Source organism: Mus caroli, unplaced genomic scaffold, assembly GCF_978045245.1.
Source record: "Mus caroli unplaced genomic scaffold, Mus_caroli_1 scaffold_6, whole genome shotgun sequence".
In the NCBI taxonomy this organism is placed as follows: domain Eukaryota; kingdom Metazoa; phylum Chordata; class Mammalia; order Rodentia; family Muridae; genus Mus; species Mus caroli.
The window spans coordinates 4,243,146-4,264,648 of NW_028227261.1; the positions used below are offsets into that span (position 1 = coordinate 4,243,146).

Here is a 21,503-nt window from a genome sequence, read left to right on the forward strand (position 1 = left end):
AGGATGTAGTCACCTCCCTCCCTCTCCTCTGCCCAGACTCTGGGAAAGGAAGGAGTCACTCCGGACTCCCACAGCCTCCGCACTGTCACTTTCTTGGGTCTTGACTTCCCAATAATCACAGCAGGGCAGCAACAACTCCTCGGGCGCCACTCTAAGGAGGTGGAGCACTGGCAACTTGGGGTTTGCTGTCTCACAGTTCTGTAGTGTTCTTTTTTTTTTTTTCCCCAAGACAGGGTTTCTCTGTGTAGCCCTGGCTGTCCTGTAACTCACTTTGTAGACCAGGCTGGCCTCGAACTCAGAAATCCACCTGCCTCTGCCTCCCGAGTGCTGGGATTAAAGGTGTGAACCACCATGCCCGGCTGTAGTGTTCTTAAACAAGTGTGTGTATTGACTACAGTGGACCAGGACAGACCATCTAAATAGAAACCACACACATGGAACACACTGTGATAGCAGCACTTGAGAAACCGAGGGAGGAGGATTGTGCAGGATTCTGAGGCCAGCCTGTTCATAGCAAGATCTTGTCTCCAAACACAGGCCCCTCCCAAAAGATGTCAGAGCCAAAACCTTGCCCCAAATGCAGACACCATAAATTGCACGGACAGACAGCTGTTCCAGGTCTCACCCAAGCCAGGCTTCCAAAGAGAGCCTCCCCTCCAGGAAGCCTGACAGATAGATACCTCTGCTCCTCACAGCACCCGACCACTGCCCACAGCTCCCTCTACTACTGACGTTGAGTCTTTACTGGTGGAGATGGACAAGGTCAGCTTTTAAAAGCTAAAATTCACCCTTTCAAGGAAAATGCAGCGGAGAGCTGTATTCACAATCTTTGTTATTATTTTCTTTAAAAGATTTATTTATGTATTTTATGTACATAAGTACACTGTAGCTTCAGACACACCAGAAGAGGGCATCTGATCCCATTGCAGATGGTTGTGAGTCACCATGTGGTTGCTGGGAATTGAACTCAGGACCTCTGGGATAGCAGTCAGTGCTCTTAACTGCTGAGCCACCTCTCCAGCCCAACTCCATCTTTATTACCGTGAAGACCGGAAGATCTGGGGAACTGGACAAAGGTGACAAAGGCTGTCTTCAAACTCTCTGCAAGGCAATGAAGGAGCACCCCTGCAACCAAGGGTTTCCTTAATTAACCCGGGGGCTTTCTGGATGTCAGAGCAAGTTCTTCTACATAAAGAAAGCCTCATGATTCAAAAGACCCTGAAATTAACAGATGAAATACAATCTTCTAAGACTTGCTTACAGCACTGGGAGATCCGATGGCATCCAAGGATCAGACCAAGGAGTCGGTACCGGGTTGCTAATGTCCACATGTCAACATGCCTCTCACTGAGCCTAGGCCCCAGGCAGTCTGTGCGCTGTACATGAGAACCTGTGGGTCAGCCTGCTGCCCAGTTTCTAGCCATACTTTCATGGTCCCGATTTTCTTGGAAAACTGAAAGGCTGTCCTTCCTCTCTTGTTCTGAGGACACCGCAGCTTTCTTCACTGCTTCACAGCTCTCAGGAAGCACTCCACAGCCGGGACAACCAGTCGTCAAGAGGGCTGGGGCCAAGTTGGAGACCAAACAGCTGAAAAGTCTGAGAGCTGGTGTCCTAACACAGGCCAGTTAGAGCTGTAGGATACAAGGCCCTCCTGTCTCAGGGGGAAGAAACTGGAGGGGCTTGAACGGCTTTCAGCACAGCACACTTTCCAGTTCCGTGAACAGTGGGCAGGAGCAGGAGCTCAGCAGCCACACAGCCCCACTCACCACAGCCCACGCAGTCTGCTGACTCGGCCTGGGACGAGGCATCCCGGGAGACAAGTCTCTCCATTCCCAGGCTTTATTTTCTTCTTTGCCGTAATTTTTGTCTAGGGAATGCTTTTTCATACTCTCTCTCTCCAATTTTCTCTGTTGCTCCAGGAATTTTTAAATTGTAATCTGTGGTGACATAAGGAACTGATCCTTCGGGCCCAGGCTGAAATGGAAACACAAAGAAGCTGCATAGAGACCCTGTCTACATGGAGTGTGGCATTCAAGTCCCATAATAAATAAAGTGTCTGTCTCCAGGGCACTGACTGCTCTTCCAGAGGACCAGGGTTCCATTCCCAGGATGCCCATAGGAACTCACAACTAATTGTCGGTCTGTAATTCCAAGACATGACACCCTTACATAGACACACACACACACAGAGAGGCAAAAGACCAGTGCACATAAAATGGAAATAAAAACTGAAAAGGAAAAACAAAGGTGTATGTCTCCCAAGGACGGCGTCAGCTTGGCCTCACCTGCCCAGCCTCCCTGCAGACCCCTTCCACGGGGACTCACCTGGTTCTGGAAAATACAATGTGGGATGGAAATGGAACCAACCAGCAGACAGTTCACGGTTTTTAACTCTTCTGGGGGTAGAGGGGTGAGGATGTGGTAGGTCCGCTTGTCCATGTCAATGCCTCTGCAGATACCTTCAAGATACAGAGCGGGGTCAGCAATTCTGCAAAGCTGCACATGGCAACCGCAGGGAAGTGAAGGTAAAGGTGACATTAAGAGCTTTATTAATTTTTTTCTTAAAGATTTTATTAAGCCGGGCAGTGGTGGCGCACGCCTTTAATCCCAGCACTCGGGAGGCAGAGGCAGGCGGATTTCTGAGTTCAAGGCCAGCCTGGTCTAGAGAGTGAGTTCCAAGACAGCCAAGGCTATAGAGAAACCCTGTCTCAAAAAACCAAAAAAAAAAAAAAAAAAAAATTATTTATTTTATATACATGACGGGTACACTGTAGCTAGCTGTCTTCAGACACACCAGAAGAAGGCATTGGATTCCATTACAGATGGCTGTGAGCCACCATGTGGTTGCTGTGAATTGAACTCAGGACCTCTGGAAGAGCAATCAGTGCTCTTAACCACTGAGGCATCTCTCTAGCCCTACATTAAGAGTTTTAATTCTGAATTTTGGGGCTCAGCAGTTAAACACATTTGCTGCTCCTCCAAAGGACCTACGGTCCATCTCTAGGACCCAGATGCTGACTCACAACTGTACTCCCGTGGGTCTGATGCCCACTTTTGGCCTTTGAGAGCAGCTGGCAGACAGGCACGTGACCCCACCGGAAGAATAAATGAAAGAGTTTTCCCTTCCAGTGTTTTACACAGAATACAATGTGCAGCCGTGGGGCTGACGAGGTAGTCTGACAGGGACAGAGCGCTTGGTATTCCTCCCAAGCTCAGCTCCTAGCACCAACCTCAGGCACTCACAACCAAGTGCTATGCCAGCACTGGGACCAACACCTCTGTTCTAAAGGCTTCTCAACTCACGAGAACACACCCACAGAATTAAAAATTATTTTTTTTCTTTTTTTGAGACAGGGTCTACATAGCCCTTGTCCAAGAACTTGCTAACTTGACAATATTGTCCTCAAACAAGGGACCCACTTGCCTGTGCCTCCTGAAGTCAGCCACGATGCCTTGCTAAAAATAAATTTTAAGAAAGTGCCACAGGGCGTGATGGTGCATGCCTTTAATCTCAGCACTTGGGAGGCAGAGGCAGGTGAATTTCTGAGTTCGAGGCCAGCCTGGTCTACAAAGTGAGTTCCAGAACAGCCAGAGATACACAGAGAAACCCTGTCTCGAAAAACCATGAAAAAAAAAGAAAGTACCATTCAAAGTAATTGAAAGTTCCATGTTCAGCCATGAGGACTGAAACAGGCTAACAGAATGTGATGCAAGTATAAAACCCTGCCATCTAGGAGCAAAGCAAAGGTGATTTTCTATGTCTGGCACCATATGTTAATACAACGTACAGTCAGGGTCTGCTGTCTCCAGTGAAGAGGACAAGGTAGGAGGCATTGTTTACTGTTTACTCACCAAAGCCCAAACAGTCACATATGGGGTTCTGGGCAAGCAGGATGGGGCCCCGAGTGTAGCCTTTCATATCATCCACAATCCTGCAAAGGCCGACCCAGCTGGCATTCACAGCATACAGTATGTGGGTAGGGGCAACGTCGGCATGCAAGACTCGGATAGCGACGGCACTGAAGGGGACCTGGAGGATAAACCGTAAACATGCACCTCTCATTAACTTCGACTTTGAGGCGTGTGTTCCTGAGACCTCAAACGGACAATGTACTACCTTAGGCTCCTAAACAATGAACTAACAGGCCTGGATCACAACGGCTGACTTACAAGACTCTATGCTTGCATGTGTGCTTGTGTGTGCTCACGTGTAAATTTTGAGTGTACACATGTGTGGTTATAAGTTAGTGTGGGTGCTGCCACTTGCACCACTTCTAGGTTATCTGGACTTGCAGGGTTCTTTTGCAAACAGTCTTACTATGTCGCCCAGGCTTCCCTGGAACTCAGTATGTAGACCAGCCTGCCTCAAAACAGGACATCACACCAGGTCCCCCCTGTTTTCTTCTGAGAAAAAAGGTGGATTAGAAAACACTGAACCGCCGGGCGTGGTGGCGCACGCCTTTAATCCCAGCACTCGGGAGGCAGAGGCAGGCGGATTTCTGAGTTCGAGGCCAGTGGTCTACAAAGTGAGTTCCAGGACAGCCAGGGATACACAGAGAAACCCTGTCTCGAAAAACCAAAAAAAAAAAAAAAAAAAGACTTAAAATCAGGAGAAGTGTGCTTGTAGACGGAAGCATTTGGGGTACAGAGTATTCAAGATCTGGGTTAAACAGAAAACACTGAACCTGAAGCTTGCCTCGGCTGCCTCTCATCTACCTTCCCCGGGGCTGACGTTGTAGGCATCTACGATCCCACCCAGCCAAAACCTAGGGTAGGGACTGGCTCAGGTGACAAAAGTCCTGGCCTACAACGCAGGAAGCCCTGGGTGTGGTGGTTTATGGTGATTGTCATGGCACATGGCAGGCAAAGGCAGGAGGACGTGAAGTTCAAGGCAGCCTGGCTACATTTCTCTTCTTCCTGTACTCCTGTCTGAATCATTTTTTCTTTCTTTTTTTTCCTTTTTTTTTTTGGTTTTTTCAAGACAGGGTTTCTCTGTATAGCCCTGGCTGTCCTGAAACTCACTTTGTAGACTAGGCTGTCCTGGAACTCAGAAATCCGCCTGCCTCTGCCTCCCGAGTGCTGGGATTAAAGGCGTGCGCCAAAAAATAAAAAAATAAATAAATAAAAAATAAAGGCGTGCCTGGCCTGAATCATTTTCATTCCTTTCTCTGCCCATTGAAAAACCTAACCAAGGGTAAGATCACAGCATTAGGTGTCAGCTGTAGGCTTTCAGGACAGTTCTTGGTAGATGGATTATGAGGTCAGCTATAGGGCCCTGAGGCTGTAGCTAACGGGGGCGCCCCAAGGGTCCAGACAGCCTCTGCGCAACTTTTCTCTGTGCCTGCACCATCCACTAGCTATGCTTTGGTGCATTAAGACCTTGCTTTCACGGTTTCCTTCTTTTTTGAAGCAAACCTATCACTTTCCTGCTCCGTCATCGGCTAGAATAGGAGCTACAAGTCAGTGTAGCCAGTTCTAGAATTTTGGTGTAAGAAAGAAAAGAAAAGAAAAGAAAAGAAAAGAAAAGAAAAGAAAAGAAAAAGGGAAAGGGAAAGGGAAAGGGAAAGGAAGAGCTAGGCAGTGGTGGTGCACTCCTTCAATCCCGCACTCGGGAGGCAGAGGCAGGCGGATTTCTGAGTTCGAGGCCAGCCTGGTCTACAGAGTGAGTTCCAGGACAGCCAGGGCTACACAGAGAAACCCTGTCTCGAAAAACAAACAAACAACAAACAAACCGCAGAACTATTTTTAAGAGTATGTCTTTTGTTTTAATCTCAGGCAGGCTTATGGTGTGGCTTACACCTGCCCAAAGCAGCCGACTATGATTCGCCTCATGCCCTGGCAAAGGATGCTTTTGCCAGCTGCAGACAGTTTGTGCAAGTGGGACTGTGTGACCTTTGGAATTCTGGGAATTCTTCAGAGAGTATAAAAATGCTAGGGCCCTGAGAGGTGGGGTTGGATGTGGTTTGTTAGTAGTCTTGTTCAAAGAAACAAGAAAAAAATTAGACTCAAGGGTTTGTCTTCCCGTCCCTTATCCTTTCTCTCCTATCTAATGACAGGAGGGAAAACCGGCGGCACAGGGAGAACCCACAAAGCAGCAAAGCCTAGCACCAGGCCACTTGGCCCCTCAGAAGTACAAGAGCAGAAAGCAAGCAGGAGAGGCGCTAGGGCTCAGCCACCTCCCACCTCCCACCCTACAGGTACAAATACAAAGTGACTTTTTTGTTTGTTTGTTTGACATATCCAGGTAATCCTAAGTCCCCCTGTGTAACGCACAGGGAACTCAACAGCACTGCTCAACAGTAGAGATCTATGGTGACTCTACTCACTTTGTCTTCAAAGCAAATACTTATTGGTTTAAAAACAAACTGCTGATGCAGTGTGTGTGTGTGTGTGTGTGTGTGTGTGTGTCTGTCTGTCTGCTGATAGATTGAATGAGAACAGCCCCTACAGGCTCATAAGCCTGAATGCTTGGTCCCCAGATGGTAGAACTGTTTTGGAAGGATTGGGAGGCGTGCCGCTGGGGAAGGGCTTTGAGGTATTAAGACTTGTATAATTCCCAGTGAGTGTGAGTCAAGATGCAGGGCCTCGGTTGCTTTTCCACCCTGTCTTTGCTCTGCCATCAGCCTCTAAGCCTCTGAAACAGTGAGCCCGAGCAATTAACCTGTTACAAGCTGCCTTGGGCAGTGTTTTGACATAGCAATGGCAAAGTAACCTGAGACTGTGTATATGTGTGTGTGTGTGCGCACCTGTGCACCCATGCATGTGAAACTTAGCCTGAGTGTCATCCCACATCATAGTAAGGCTCTGGGTTCAATCTCCAAACACATACTACTTCTATCACCTGACACCATCTCCAACCCTAGATCCTCACACAATAGTGGGTTTCCCCCAAAGCAATTCCTAGCAGCCAGGACTCTGCATTTGGTGTTGGAACCTAACAAGAATAACTAGGTCCACAGGAGGTGCTCTAGGTTCCAGGTACTGCCAGGAAGGCTCACAGAGCACTATAGCATCAGAAACAACCTAAGATGTCAGATACTACCCTCATGCAGTTGCTAAGTGCAAACATGGGGCAGCCGCCAGATCAGATAACTTATAGCTGTCATGAAACTACAATACATGACAGACACTGAGGCTTGCCTGCCAAGGACCAAATGCCAGTTCTGCATCTTCTTCCAGGCAACCCAGCCTCACTGTTCCTTAGTCTCCCCATCTGAAAAATGGGGACAGTATCAGAACTGCAGGGCTGTTTTGAGAATTAGGCAAGCAAAGAGTTAAACAGGAGCAGACAAGCACTCACCAGGACTTGCAAGCCTCAAGAATCTTATCAGTATCAGATAATTTTTGCCCACCAGCTCCGATTACCTGATAGGGCGTCAGGCTGTGCAAAGGACTAAGTGGCTCTGGCAGTGGAAGCATCAGCTGGCTAAGGTAGCCCAACGTTGCCAGATCTCGAAAAATCCTGTTGTATTTGGCCCTGAAAAGCAGAGCAGAGCACAGTGAGTAGAGCATCCCAGCAGTCACACCCTCCACCATCACAGAGATGACAGACAGCACAGCATGACACAACAGCATAACAGCGACAACAGGGCACTCAGGTAACACTAGACTTTGCTCTTTCAGGATTATTTCCAAGCCCCCTGGTTAAATGGCCTGTACTGGGCACGTGGTTAGGGTCAGTGTTGATCCTCATCTGAAACCCTGCTTTGACCACCAGGAATCCCAAAGACTCCTTAGCACGGCCAGCAGCACCAGAAGCCCTGCCTCCGTGCGCTCACCAGGACCCACTCTCCTTTAAATGTACAGCCATGGTAAACCTGAAATCGTAACAGGAGTATTCTCTTTTTGTTTATAGGGTTTGACAATGTACTGTAGGCTGAACCCATGATGCCCATCTCTGCCTCCCTGGTGTTGGGATGACCTACAAGAGCCACCATTACCACCTCGGGACTCACAACCAAGCAAAGCAGCAGGCCCACTACAGGATGGCTTTGCTTACAAGCGGTTCTGTACTTACCTGTTCTTGTCATTTTTACCACTTAAGAATTCCGAGTGAACAGACAGCAGAACATGTCCAGGGAAGACTGGAGCTGGACTAGACTCTTTCTCTTCATAAGGAAATTCTAAATTCTCTGCAAATTCTGAAATTTCAAAACCTCGATATCTTTTGATCTTGCTTTTTGTATACAGGCCATCTGTGAGCTCTACGTATTCGGAGGTCAGAGTTGGTGTATATTTACAGCGATTAGAATATAACTGAACGACATAGTTGGGAGACAGTACCCGGATGAGGTCCACAAGCAGCAGCAGCCCATTACCTGTGAGGGGAGAGGCCACAGGCACAGGTAAAGCCCTTTAGAGAAGCCATGGCCAGGCAGCATATGCACAGCTGACAAGATCTGCTACCCTCTTCTGGCTCCCAAGGGCACCACATACAGTGTTTGACAGAATAGAAAAATCAATGAAAAAACAACCAAGAGCCAGGCAGTGAGCCGGGGCGGTGGTGGCACACGCCTTTAATCCCAGCACTTGGAAGGCAGAGGCAGGTGGATTTCTGAGTTCGAGGCCATCCTGGTCTACAGAGTGAGTTCCAGGACAGCCAGAGCTACAGAGAAACTGTATCCAAAATCCAAAACCAACCAACGAAGCAAAGTGAAATATGTAAAAATAACAATGGGTTTTCCTTCTGGCCCGTTCCTGGAATGATAGCTCTGAAACTCATTATTGATTACTAAATGCCTTGGCCATGGCTTTGGCTCATTCAGTGACCGGCTCCTAACTTACCTAATCCATCCACACTGTTCTCTCTTCTGCGAGCTTAGTTACCTCTCCTTCCTCCTTAGTGTCTTACTCAGCATCTCCCTCCAACCTATTTCATTCTTTTTTTTTTTTAAGATTTATTTATTATATGTAAGTACACTGTAGCTGTCTTCAGACACTCCAGAAGAGGGCACCAGATCTCGTTGTGGATGGTTGTGAGCCACCATGTGGTTGTTGGGATTTGAACTTCGGACCTTCGGAGGAGCAGTCAGGTGCTCTTACCCACTGAGCCATCTCACCAGCCCAACCTATTTCATTCTTACTACTTCCCAGAATCCCCTCTTCCTGCCAGTGCCCAACCTCCTATGTCCTGCCTCAGGTCATTGGCCACTGGCATGTTTTTTTTGTTGTTGTTGTTGTTTTAGAGACAGGGTTTCTCTGTGTAGTCCTGGCTGTCCTGGAACTCACTCTGTAGACTAGGCAGGCTGGCCTCAAACTCAGAAATCCGCCTGCCTCTGCTTCCTGAGTGCTGGGATTAAAGGTGTGGGCCACCAGGCCCGGCTGGCTTGTTTATTAACAGGTACTGTTTATATAAGAGATGAAGTCAAAGCTGTGGCTTCGCTTGCCGGAGCTCATGGGTTTGACGCTCAGCTACAAGCTACCCATGGTCCCCCTCACCCGAGCATTCCATGTCATCGTGTGTGGGTGCAGATGTGTGCATGGCTTACCTGACACCCAGCCCATCGTGTTGATGATAAGTGGAAACTCTCTCTTGTAATCTCTGAACACGTATTTTACTATGTCAATGTAATTCTCGTAGTCACTGTAACAGTTCAGCTTCCCATAGTACACCATCCGCTGTGGCGTCCTCTGGTGAGTGTAAGGCGGTCCTAGGAAAATGAGCACAGGAGCAGTGAGTCCCCAAGCACTTGTGTAAGACAGAGCAACGCTCTAGGGCTGTGTTCTTCACGTTCCTACTGCTGTGACCCTTTATTACAGTTCTTCACCTTGGAAGGGACCCTCAACCATAAAACTTTTTTTTTTTTTTGAGACAGGGTTTCTCTGTGTAGCCCTGGCTGTCCTGGGATTCACTCTGTAGACCAGGCTGGCCTCAGAAATCCACCTGCCTCTGCCTCTCAAGTGCTACGATTAAAGGCATGCGCCACCACTGCCCGGCCATAAAACTATTTTTGTTGGTTCTTTATAACTGCAATACTGCTATTGTCATTAATCATGATGTAAATATCTAATATGCAGCATTGTGCAGGGTCACGATTCACGGGTTGAGAACCCCTACTCTTGGGGGTTCCATCTACAGCACTGCCAAGCAAAAGTAGCCGTGTCATGGCCACAAGGCAGTGGCCGGGATTCTGGGTCCCTCCCAAACCTGCCAAAGACATCAGGAATTCTCAAACCATCAAACACGACTCCATGTATGTGAGTGAATTCCAATCATGTTCTGGCATGGCTCTATTTGTTCTGGGTATTTGGGATACAACTATGAACCTCTACACCTTTTATGGCTTACAGTCTATTGAAAATTTATTTTATAGCTGGGTTGGCGCACCCCTTTAATCCCAGCACTCGGGAGGCAGAGGCAGGTGGATTTCTGAGTTTGAGGCCAGCCTGGTCTACAAAGTGAGTTCCAGGACAGCCAGGGATACACAGACAAATTCTGTCTCGAAAAACCAAAAACAAACAAACAAACAAACTTTAATTTATGGCCCTTGCTGAGTGGTGGTATGTACGTTTATTTTTAAAGATTTACTTATTCATATGAGTACACTGTCGCTGTCTTCAGACACACCAGTAGAGAGCATCAGATTCCATTACAGATCTTTGTGAGCCATCATGTAGTTGCTGGAAATTGAACTTAGGACCTCTGGAAGAGCAGTCAGCACTCATCTCTCCAGCCCCCTGGAACCTACTTTTAATCCCAGCATTTGGGAGGCAAATCAACTCTGCAACTCTGTGACTTCCAAGACAGCAAGTTCCAGGCAGGCCAGAGATACAGTGACAACCCCAGACCCAAAGGAAAAGACCAAAAGAAAAAAGCCAGAGCTTGGCCTCAGTGGAAGGAACAGATACACTGCTCTCACCGAGGAGCTGAGTTTGGTTCCCAATATCCAGGAGGTTAAAAATCAGGTTGGAGAGATGGCTTAGCAGTTAAGACCATTGACTGTCTCCTGAAAGTCCTGAATTCAAATCCCAGCAACCACATGGTGGCTCATAACCATCTGTAATGATATCTGATGCCCTCTTCTGGAGTGTCTGAAGACAGCAACAGTGTACTTAGATATAATAACAAAAACATCAGTGGTTGTGCATGCCTTTAATCCCAGCACTTGGGAGGCAGAGGCAGGAACAGAGATCTACAGACACAGAGATCTGATGGCACAGACCGTTGAATAAAGCTAACGGCCAGTGCTCAGATCCCAGAACCTACATGGTGGGAAGATCTGACTCTAACAATCTGTCATTCGATTTCCATGTATGCCAAGACGCTTGCACCTAACTCCCATTCAAAACAAGCAAGTATGGGCTGGAAAGATGGCTGGAGAGAGGTTAAGAGCACTGGCTGCTCTCCCAGAGGTCCTGAGTTCAATTCCCAGGAACCACATGGTGGCTCATGACCATCTGTAATGGGATCTGATGCCCTCTTTTGGTGTGTCTGAAGATAGCTGCAGTATACTCATATATATATATATACATATATGTATACACACACACAAAATTTTATATATAAATTTTATATTTTACATCAATTTTTAAAAATTTTACATCAATTTTATATATATGTGTGTGTATACACACACACACAGTCTGCTGGCCATGGTGTTAAACGCTTTAATCCTAGCACTCAGGAGACATAGGCAGGTGGGTCTCTGTGAGGTCCAGGACAGTCAGGGTACACACATAGAGAAACCTTGCCTCGAAACAGTTAAAAAATAAAAGAATAAAACAATCCAGGGACAAAAAAATAAAAAATAAAATATAATTAAATCCAGGGACTTAAGCAGGTTGTGTTTGCACAGGCCTTTAATCCCAACACTCCGGAGGCACTCAAGAGATCTCTAAGTTTGAAGTCAGCCTGGTCAAAAGAGTGGCCAACAGGCACTGACAATGTGAATCCTCAGGGGGAAGATATTCAAGTGTCAGTAGTCATGGAAACACAAACCAAAACCCCAAAAACTGCTCCACACCTGCCTGAGGGTCTACAATCAAGATAACACCATTGGCAAGAAACAAGAGGATTAGTTAATGTCACTGTGCACTGTTGGTGGCAGCAGACTTTCACGTTACCTAGCAACTGCACATCTCTAGGCACACACTACTGCCATGAAAGCGGGGTCTCGACTGTGTGCTTGCCCACTGTGCTTACGGCAGTGATGCTGACAGCAGCCAAAATAAAGAAGACCAAAAAAAAAAAAAGGGGGGCTGGTGAGATGGCTCAATGGGTAAGAGCACCCGACTGCTCTTCCGAAGGTCCAGAGTTCAAATCCCAGCAACCACATGGTGGCTCACAACCATCCGTAACGAGATCTGGCGCCCTCTTCTGGAGTGTCTGAAGACAGCTACAGTGTACTTACATATAATAAATAGGTTTCTCATCCAGAGGCTCTGGGTTCAATTCCTAGCACCCACATGGCAGCTCACAAGTGTCTGTAACTCCTGTTACAGGGGATCCAACACTTTCCTAAAGACATACATGCAGGCAAAACACCAATGTACAGGAAACTTTAAATAATATTAGAGAGAGAAACAGAGACAGAGAGAAACAGACAGACAGGGTGGGGAGGAGGAGATGACTGTAAAGAGAACTGCTTCACTGGGAGATAATAGAAAAATCTGGGGCCAGGCCATGCAGGCCTTCACCTGGGAGGCAGAGGCAGAGGGAGCTCTGTGAGATCAAGGCCAGCCTGGTCTACACAGTGAAATCCAGGACAGCCAGGCCTACATGGAGAAAACCCGTCTCAAAAAAGCCAGCCAGCCAGCCAGATGGCTACCTGGATGCAGCATCGAGACAACTCCACACCCAGGGGCAGCTGCAGACATCACCTTCACTCTGCATACTTTAACATTGTTAGACAAAACAAAACAGAAATTCTACTTGCAGTCTGAACCAGGAAAAGGATGTTATAGGATAACTGGTGGATACAGAAGAAGCATCCGTAGACTGTTCAGTAGTACTGGGTCAGACACACAGGCTACCTGGGATGCTGTCAGTTGTCAGGGTGACATGTTTGGATTTTACATGTCGGCTCACAGAAGAGCAGGACCCGCTCAAGCCTCAGCTTACGTCTCCCTACAACTTCAGTTTCAAAGGACCCAGCACCCTAGACTCACAGACATGTAAAACAACACGCACATAAAAATAGTCAAAAATCAGCCGGGCGTGGTGGCGCACGCCTTTAATCCCAGCACTCGGGAGGCAGAGGCAGGCGGATTTCTGAGTTCGAGGCCAGCCTGGTCTACAAAGTGAGTTCCAGGACAGCCAAGGCTACACAGAGAAACCCTGTCTCAAAAAACAAAAAAAAAAAAAAAAAAAAAGTCAAAAATCTGATATAAAGTATTTCTCAAGTTTGTTGTGGAAGCTAGAGGCAGAGTGATTCACTTTGCACATTTTTCCTTTTATAGAGAGCACCGTGAGAGCCGAGACACTGAGGAGCGTGTATTACGTACCCAGAAGTGGTTCTGTGATGTTAAGTAAAGCGACACAGCCAGGAGGAGTGAATTCCGTCTGTCCCAGATCACATTCCAGATAGTCAACCCCAGGAATGCTGAAAATTGTGAGAGAGAGAGAGAGAGAGAGAGACCTGAGGCAGCCTTCTTCTGTGGAAAATTTGTGACACACAAGGATCAACACCCCGCGTGGCCTTGTAGCTGTCCTATTCCACAAGGTGAGGGCCACGGTGCAAGCAAGACCCTGTGCCAATCGCAACACACACGGTATTCTACAAACACAGGGCTGGCTCAGGGATGGAGAGCAGGTGCCCCTCTGCTGCAGATCAGAGTCAGCATGGGAGTGAGGCAGGGGACTGCCCTGCAGAGTGCCATGGCCCAGCTGACAGCAGTGAGTTAAACAAATCCCCAACTCCAATCTATCCATCATCAAGCTGGGCATGGTGGCTTATGCCTATATAGCACTGCGGAGGCTGAGGCAGGGGAATTACCAAGGCCAGATTGGTCTAGAGAGTGAGGCCACACCTTAGAAGATCAAACAAAAGCCAAGTTTCTCCACCTGAATCTCACTTCATGCCCAGATGACCAATGAAAACACAAGCGAGCTTACCTATTTAATAACTGGTTAATCAGTATTCTACTGAACGTTGATTTTCCAATGTCACAAGCGCCACACAACAGGATGACAGGGCAGCCATCTACTTTTGCAGGTAAAACAAACAGTGAGCCCTGGTGTGAGCCAGTCCTCAGGATTCTAGTCCTGAGCAGTGACTGAGGCTTCGGGGACAAAGGCATCTACAACAGGCAACACTCACCACAGGACACGCTGACTAACTCTTCCAGGGCACAAAGGCCACTCTCACTCAAGCAAATGGCTTTCTTCCTCTTCTGTCTTCTGATGCCAATTTTCTTCAAAGTTGTAAACTCAGAATTATCCCGAGTAGGAGTGGTCTGAAATACAACAACTGAAACTGTAAGGAAAGTTTCTAATGAGCATACTAAATTAATAAGCATCATATAGTCATGAGTTACAAACTTTCTCTCTTTTTTAGAGACAGGGTTTCTCTGTTATAGCTCTGGCTGTCCTGGAACTCACTCTGTAGACCAGGCTGGCCTGGAACTCAGAAATCCGCCCGTCTCTGCCTCCTGAGTGCTCGGATTAAAGGCGTGCGCCACCACGCCCGGCTCTCTTTTTTTAAAGATTTATTTATTATTATATCTAAGTATACTGTAGCTGTTATCAGACACACCAAGAGAGGGCATCAGATCTCATTACAGATGGTTGTGAGCCACCATGTGGTTGCTTGGATTTGAACTCCGGACCTCTGGAAGAGCTGTCAGTGCTCTTAACCACTGAGCCCTCTCCAGCCCCATTTAAAACTTTTTTTTTTCCGAGACAGGGTTTCTCTGTGTAGCCCTGGCTGTCCTAGAACTCAGAAATCCTCCTGCCTCTGCCTCCCAAGTGCTGGGATTAAAGGCGTGCGCCACCATGCCCAGCTCATTTAAAACATTTTTTTTTTAAAGATTTATTTATTTATTACATGTAAGTACACTGTAGCTGTCTTCAGACACTCCAGAAGAGGGCGCCAGATCTCGTTACGGATGGTTGTGAGCCACCATGTGGTTGCTGGGATTAGAACTCTGGACCTTGGGAAGAGCAGTCGGGTGCTCTTACCCACTGAGCCATCTCACCAGCCCCATTTAAAACATTTTTAATGGTGTCTAACACCTCCATACAGAGCAGTCTTAACCTCTGAGCCATTTCTACAGCCCCAAAATTTCTCTTAATACCCCAAAATTCAACCCTCACTACACATCCCACCACCAACATCCTGCTCCTTCTCATGTGCAAGCCCCTCTCCATGGCTCAGGCTACCCCTGCCTCTCTCTCCACGGTTCACACTGCTCAGGTTGCCCCTGCCTATCTCTCTCCACAGTTCACACTGCTCAGGCTTGCCCCTGCCTCTCTCTCTCCAGGGCTCATACTGCTCAGGCTGCCCCTGCCAAGGCAGGCAAGGAAATGTAGGGAAAGCTCAGTGGAGGCCACAAAACGCAAAACAGACCCAGGGCAGACGTTAATGAGGCTCAAGAGTAAAGGGCATTGTGCAGCATTCCACTGAGGCCTGCTTGACGGATGGATGGAGGGATGGACAAAGACAGAAACTACAAAGGGCAGGTGCTTGCTGACGGGGAGGCTCGGTCAAAGAGAAGGGAAGAAGGAACCTCCCACAAACACATCTCATGCAATCAGCAGTTCAGTGCCATCATGGAGGCCTTCCTGCCACCTCCCTGGGTGCCTCCCACCGCTAGGGTTCTCTCCCTCTGGGGAGGATGAAAATGTAACCCAGAGTGGACAAGATGGCCTAGTGTCTAAGAGTGATTACTGATTTCGCAGAAGACCAGAGTTTGGTCCCTAGCACCCATGTCAGACAGCTAACAATCAACTGTGCTCCGCTTCAGGGAATCTGATGTCATCTTCTGGCCTTCTGAAAATATGTGGCATTCACAGACAAAGAAATGAAAAGAATAAACAAAAATCTCTTCAGAATATAATCACACAAAGGGCTAGGGAGATGGGGCAGTGGTTAAAACTATACTTATTAGGACCAGAGTTCAAATCCCCAGTGCCCATGAAGAGCTAAGGAGATGTAGGATGCAGAGACGGGAACCCTGGGAAAAGCTGGTTAGCTAGAAGAGCTGTAAGTGAAGAGCCCAGCTTCAGCAAGAGACACTGTACAAGGACTAAGTGGGGACGGCCTGAGGGTCACCTCCACACCAAGTTCACACCGCACAGGAGCATCCAACCCCACACACAAATAAAGAGGTAAATAACAATTTAACCACAAGAGCCACCTTAGTAGGATCTGTATCTGTAATCCCAGAACTCCAGGAGGCAAGAGGAATACAATTTGAGGCCTGATGGTCAAGGTACATAGTAACACTGTCTCCAAAACAACAACAATGAAAAGTTTGTATGTGTATAGAGAGGTGGCCCAGAGGTTAGGAGGACTTTTAGCTCTGTCCACAGCATCCATGCCGAGTGGCTTGTGACCTTCTGTAACTTCAGCTCCAGGGGGATGGATCCACACCTGTCCTCCAGAGGCTCCACACACATCCGCATACACCCACATAATCACACACTGAAACAACAGTCCCAGAAGCACATCCTTGACCAACCCAACCGCTTCATTTCACTCCCTTCCCACAGCAACTCTAAGCCTGCTGCTCTCGGCTCCCACGCCAGCAGCGCCTTGGTTCCTTTTCACAGTACTCAGGGACCATGAGAGGATTCCAGTGTGTGCTCTTGTCTCTCTCCTCGTCTGTACTGGGTGTGTGTGTGGGGGGGGGGGGGATTTGCACACTTGTACTCTCTGCGTGCAAATGCAAAGATTGAATTTTTTTTTTTTTTTCGAGACAGCGTTTCTCTGTGTAGCCCTGGCTGTCCTGGCACTCACTTTGTAGACCAGGCTGGCCTGGCTCTTGTCTCCTGAGTGCTGGGATTAAAGGCGTGCTCCACCACGCCCAGCTGAATGTTTTTTGAGACAAGGTCTCTCTGTAGTCTAGCCTGCCCAAAGAAGACCATACTGGCCTTGAATTCACAAGAGATTCTCCAGAGCACTGAGATTAAAGGCCTGCTCCACCACACCAATCTGAGCATTAGCATTTCAAAGGCTCAGGGAGGAGAGTCAAAACCAACCAAACAACAAAGGGAAGAGAAACTCCATACAAGGCCACCTTGGGTAGCATTATCCCATCACTAGGGTGGCAGAGACAGAGTTAAAGGCTAGCCTGGTCTACAGAGTGGAGTTCCAGGACAGTCAAAGCTACATAGAGAAACCCTATCTCAAACAAAAACAAAACAAACAGATAAAAAATTAATTAACTAAAAAAAAAAAAAAAAAGGGGCCGGGCGGTGGTGGCGCACGCCTTTAATCCCAGCACTTGGGAGGCAGAGGCAGGTGGATTTCTGAGTTCGAGGCCAGCCTGGTCTACAAAGTGAGTTCCAGGACAGCCAGGGCTATACAGAGAAACCCTGTCTCGAAAAACCAAAAAAAAAAAAAAAGGGACTCTTTCTGTCCTTACAAAGGACTGGAGTTTGATTCTCAGCACCCTCATGGACGTTCACACGAGGCACACACATGACACAGCTGCACAGATACAGGTAAACACACACACACACACACACACAGAATAATACATTAAAAAAAATTTAATTAGAGCATGTTGTTGGTAGAGCACATCTTTAATCCCAGGTCTTGGGAAGCAGAGGCAGGAGGATCTCTTTGAGTTCAAGGCCAGCTGGATCTACAGAACTAGTTCTAGGACTGCCAAGGCTACACTTAGAAACCCTGTCTCTAACTAACTAGATAAATGACAGCTAAAATAAAAATAAAAAACAAACCAAATGCCTGGTAACCCATGACCTGGTAGGTGCAGAGACAAGCTGTGATTCAGCCGTCCCTTCAGCCCGACCCATTGGCGAGCTTCAGGCCAGCCAGAGACTCTGTCTCAACAGACAGCTCCGAAGAAGCAGAGTAAAGTGTCCTCTGGCTAATACACACATGAATGAACACACACACACACACACACCTCTTTGTTCCTCCCAAGGTGTCAGGGTCTGGGGCATGTCCAGGGGCATCCCCTCAGCAAGGTCACCTCTCCCTGCCTCTTCTCTCCTTTCATCCCATGCCCGGTGTGCAGGCACGTTGTTTCAGGTTCCCCTTCACAACAGTACTGCTGAGCTCTGGCTCCATCACGCTTAGCCCTGAGGCTCCGCTTCACTGCCTTCATTCCTTTTGAGCCCTTCAGTTTCTCTCTTGACTGCATCATGAGGCCACCCCTCAGCAACCCACTGAAACCTGTCTGGGCCAGATCCTCATCCTTCGCAGGGGACTTTTTCAGACCACCTTAGACTGACAATGCCCCCAACCCTGGCCATTCCTCAGGCTTATGTGTCTTCTGTACCTTAACTTCCTCTGAAGCGACACTGCCCAGACCTCATATCCTCTCCTCTCAAGCTACACCAGTGTGCTTACGCGCGCGTGTTATCTCTTGGCTCATTTGTGTTCTCAGACACCTTCTCTGTTGCAGCTCCCAAATGCACAGTCCTACCCTCTCTCCTAACTGCACACTCCCACAATGCCTACCCGACCTGTGAGACCGGATGTCTCTTATTCTTCTTCACGAAGAGTTGAGTTCTACTGGGCAATGAAACCAAGCAAGCAGAGGGAATGGGGATCAGCGTTCTGTGAGCGCCTATGCCAGTGTACACCTCGCCCACATCAGTCAGGTTGTTCAGCAGGTGCCTTTACCCATACTATATCTCTCTATAGATTATCTCCTGCTAACACATGGGATTCTCTGAACACCCACCTCGCTCACAGGACAGAGGGGATGGTCATTGAGAGAGGGGTCCCTACACAGCCATTGAGGTGAGGGTGACTGCTCTGGGGCACAGCATCAAGGAACACTGGCTTTACCTCCTGCAGGAGCACGTATGAGGAGCACTTATAGGTCTTCAGGAAGTCCACGAAACGGCTCTGCATCCGCTCCAGAATCAGAATGGAGCCCCCAGGAGGGAAGTACCGCACCACCCAGTTTCTGTCGTCTGCAAAAGAAGAGCAAGACACCTCAGCAGCAGTGACAATTCTAGAGCCTGCAGGGTCTTGTCCCAACTGCTAAGCTCTAGGCTGTCGGGAGCATCACCGGCACAGCTGATTTTTCCACACCTGGGTGGAGACACACCAGCCATGTGTGCCACCTACCAGCTTCCACTTTCATAACGTAAGACACCCCCCATGAGGATTCAGTACAACGTCGAGCCCATAATAAGCTCTTCGTCATCAGCCTTGACATCGGAAGCGGGAGCCAATTACCGAGTTTCGTGTAAGGCTTGAGCAGGGCCCGGATCTCCCTCCTGATCGCCTTCTCACTTTTCTCGGGTTCTGCGTACGGAACCCCATTGATGGTCAGGTAAGAGTGGGTGTAGACAGAAAAGACATCTTGGGGAGGCTGCCCTTGGTTGATGATATAGCCGTATACTTCCAACTGGCCATAGACGCAAGTCACACGGCAGATCCCACTAAAAGTGAAACCCTAGTGTGAAAAGAAAAAAACCATTAAACACCCTAACTAGTGATTTACCTATCAAAAGGACTTTTCTTTTTTCTTTGTTTTTTTTTTGGTTTTTCGAAGCAGGGTTTCTCTATATAGTCCTGGCTGTCCTGGAACTCACTCTGTAGACCAGGCTGGCCTTGAACTCAGAAATCCACCTGTTTCTGCCTCCCTAGTGCTGGGATTAAAGGCATGCGCCACCACGCCCGGCTCAAAAGGACTTTTCTTTCTTGATTCAGGGCCTCAAGACTCTGGCTGTCCTAGAACTATGTAGAACACAGGACAGGCTGTTCTTCCAATCATTAAAATCCAACCATCCCTGCATTCAGAGTGCATGTCGCCTGCCACACCTGACAGGGAAACCCAAACTACACAGCATGGAGCCCACAAAGGCTGCTCATTGGATAAGAGCAGTGGCTTCTCTACTGGAGATCCCAGGCTTGGTTCTGAACACCCATATGGCGATTCACAACCTTCTACGACTACGGTTTCAGACTTTCCGATGCTCTGTAATAGAAAGCACTGCACATGTGCTGTGTACAGAAATGCAGGCAGAACATACTCAAAAAACCAACCAACAGACAAACTACACGGTACTAAGTAACCAACATCTGTCAGGTTTGTCTTCTCTGCCTGCTTCCTTATAGAACCCAGGATCTCCAGCCCAGGGGCGGCTCCACTCACCCTCCCCCATCAATCACCAATCAAGAAAATGCTCTACAGGTTTGCTTAGAGCCCGAGCTTATGGACGAATTTTCTTTCTTTTCTTTTTGTGTTTTTTGTTTTTTTGTTTTTTTGTTTTTTTTGAAACAGGGTTTCTCTGTATAGCCCTGGCTGTCCTGGAACTCACTTTGTAGACCAGGCTAGCCTCGAACTCAGAAACCCGCCTGCCTCTGCCTCCCAAGTGCTGGCATTAAAGGTGTGTGCCACCACGCATCTGTCAGGTTTTTAACCTAACCCTAAACACAGTACCTCCACTGCAGCTCCCAACACGCTCTCACACCCGATGCTTACGAAGGCTCACAGCGAGCTTGAGTCTCCAATTCTTGAGGCTTCGCTTCTTGACATGACAGGGGCAATGTCCGCGACCAGAGTCCACCTCAGACTGCCTCCGTTTGCCTCCTGGCTCTGCCTTGCTACTGTCTAACCTCGTGCAAGTTACTTACTTTGTCTTTCGGCCCATCAACACTGGAAAGACATGGCAACTGTCACTCCCGTGAGAGGAGGGGGCTTTAAATGGTTTCGAACACCTGGAACGCTGGCGGCTTACGTGCCACTAAGTCCGACCCCATTAGCTTGCTAGGAGCAGAGGCTCCGGAGCAGGAGGACGAGGACGGGCTTGCATCCGACCTGCATCCCGAGGCTCATCGGCAGCGCCCCGCTGACCACTCACCTCTCCCGGCGGCAGCATCATCAACACGCGGCCCGAGCCCAGGTCCCGCACGGGCTGGGTGATGTTCGGGGACACCTTCCGCACGGGGCGCCCGGCCCGGCTCTGGGGCGTGGAGTGGTTGCGGGGGTTGAGCAGGCTGCAGGTCCCGGACACGGTGCATGGCGCCGGCGGGCCGCTGGGCGTGGGCGGGCTGCGGGGCGCCGGCCGGCTGCGGGCCCGGAGTTTGCACTTTACCGCCACGTGCGCGCCCGCGGGGGCTGCCTGCTTCCAGTCCCCGCCCAACGCGTGTGCCCGCAGCAGCCGCCGCCGCAGGCGCCGCAACTCGACCCGGGTCAGGACCCCAAACCTTCGGCGGCCCCGACGGCTGAGGAGGAGGTGGGGCCGGACTTTGCGTACCCGCAACCAGGATGAACGGCTCGGAGTCCGCCGGAGCAACACCTCCGACTCCGCCATGCTTGGCCCGGAACCCCTCCGGCGGGACGATCTCGCGAGACCGCGTCGCCCCGCCCCCCAGCCGAAGAGCAGCGGGGCGGCTGGCGCCCCCTCCCGGTCG

At 48.9% G+C, this 21,503-nt stretch overlaps 1 protein-coding gene across 2 annotated transcripts; it reads right to left on the reverse strand.

Annotated features, from left to right (window-relative positions):
• Positions 1-828: 828 nt before the first annotated feature.
• On the reverse strand, positions 829-21,418 carry Nol9 (nucleolar protein 9). 2 transcript variants are annotated; one of them, XM_021159636.3, is made up of 12 exons: positions 20,951-21,418; positions 19,320-19,539; positions 18,924-19,051; positions 14,259-14,394; positions 14,054-14,141; positions 13,444-13,541; positions 9,489-9,650; positions 8,018-8,318; positions 7,366-7,477; positions 3,853-4,030; positions 2,326-2,459; positions 829-1,974 (listed from the first exon to the last, which is right to left on the reverse strand). In XM_021159636.3, the coding sequence occupies exons 1-12, from the start codon at positions 21,401-21,403 to the stop codon at positions 1,840-1,842; spliced, it is 2,145 nt and encodes a 714-aa protein (XP_021015295.1). In that variant the 5' UTR covers positions 21,404-21,418; the 3' UTR covers positions 829-1,839. The 2 variants fall into 2 exon arrangements, with proteins under 2 accessions (XP_021015295.1, XP_029332525.1); XM_029476665.2 differs by having other exon boundaries at positions 14,054-14,144.
• Positions 21,419-21,503: the final 85 nt, after the last annotated feature.

Excerpts from the sequence above, each read along its gene's own strand:
- Nol9 (XM_029476665.2), bottom strand. The coding sequence starts at position 21,403 with ATGGCGGAGTCGGAGGTGTTGCTCCGGCGGACTCCGAGCCGTTCATCC. Across the intron at positions 14,395-18,923 it reads CATACGTGCTCCTGCAGGAG|ACCACTCCTACTCGGGATAA; the intron begins GTAAAGCCAGTG and ends GTTGTATTTCAG. Across the intron at positions 13,542-14,053 it reads ATTAACCAGTTATTAAATAG|CATTCCTGGGGTTGACTATC; the intron begins GTAAGCTCGCTT and ends CACAATTTTCAG.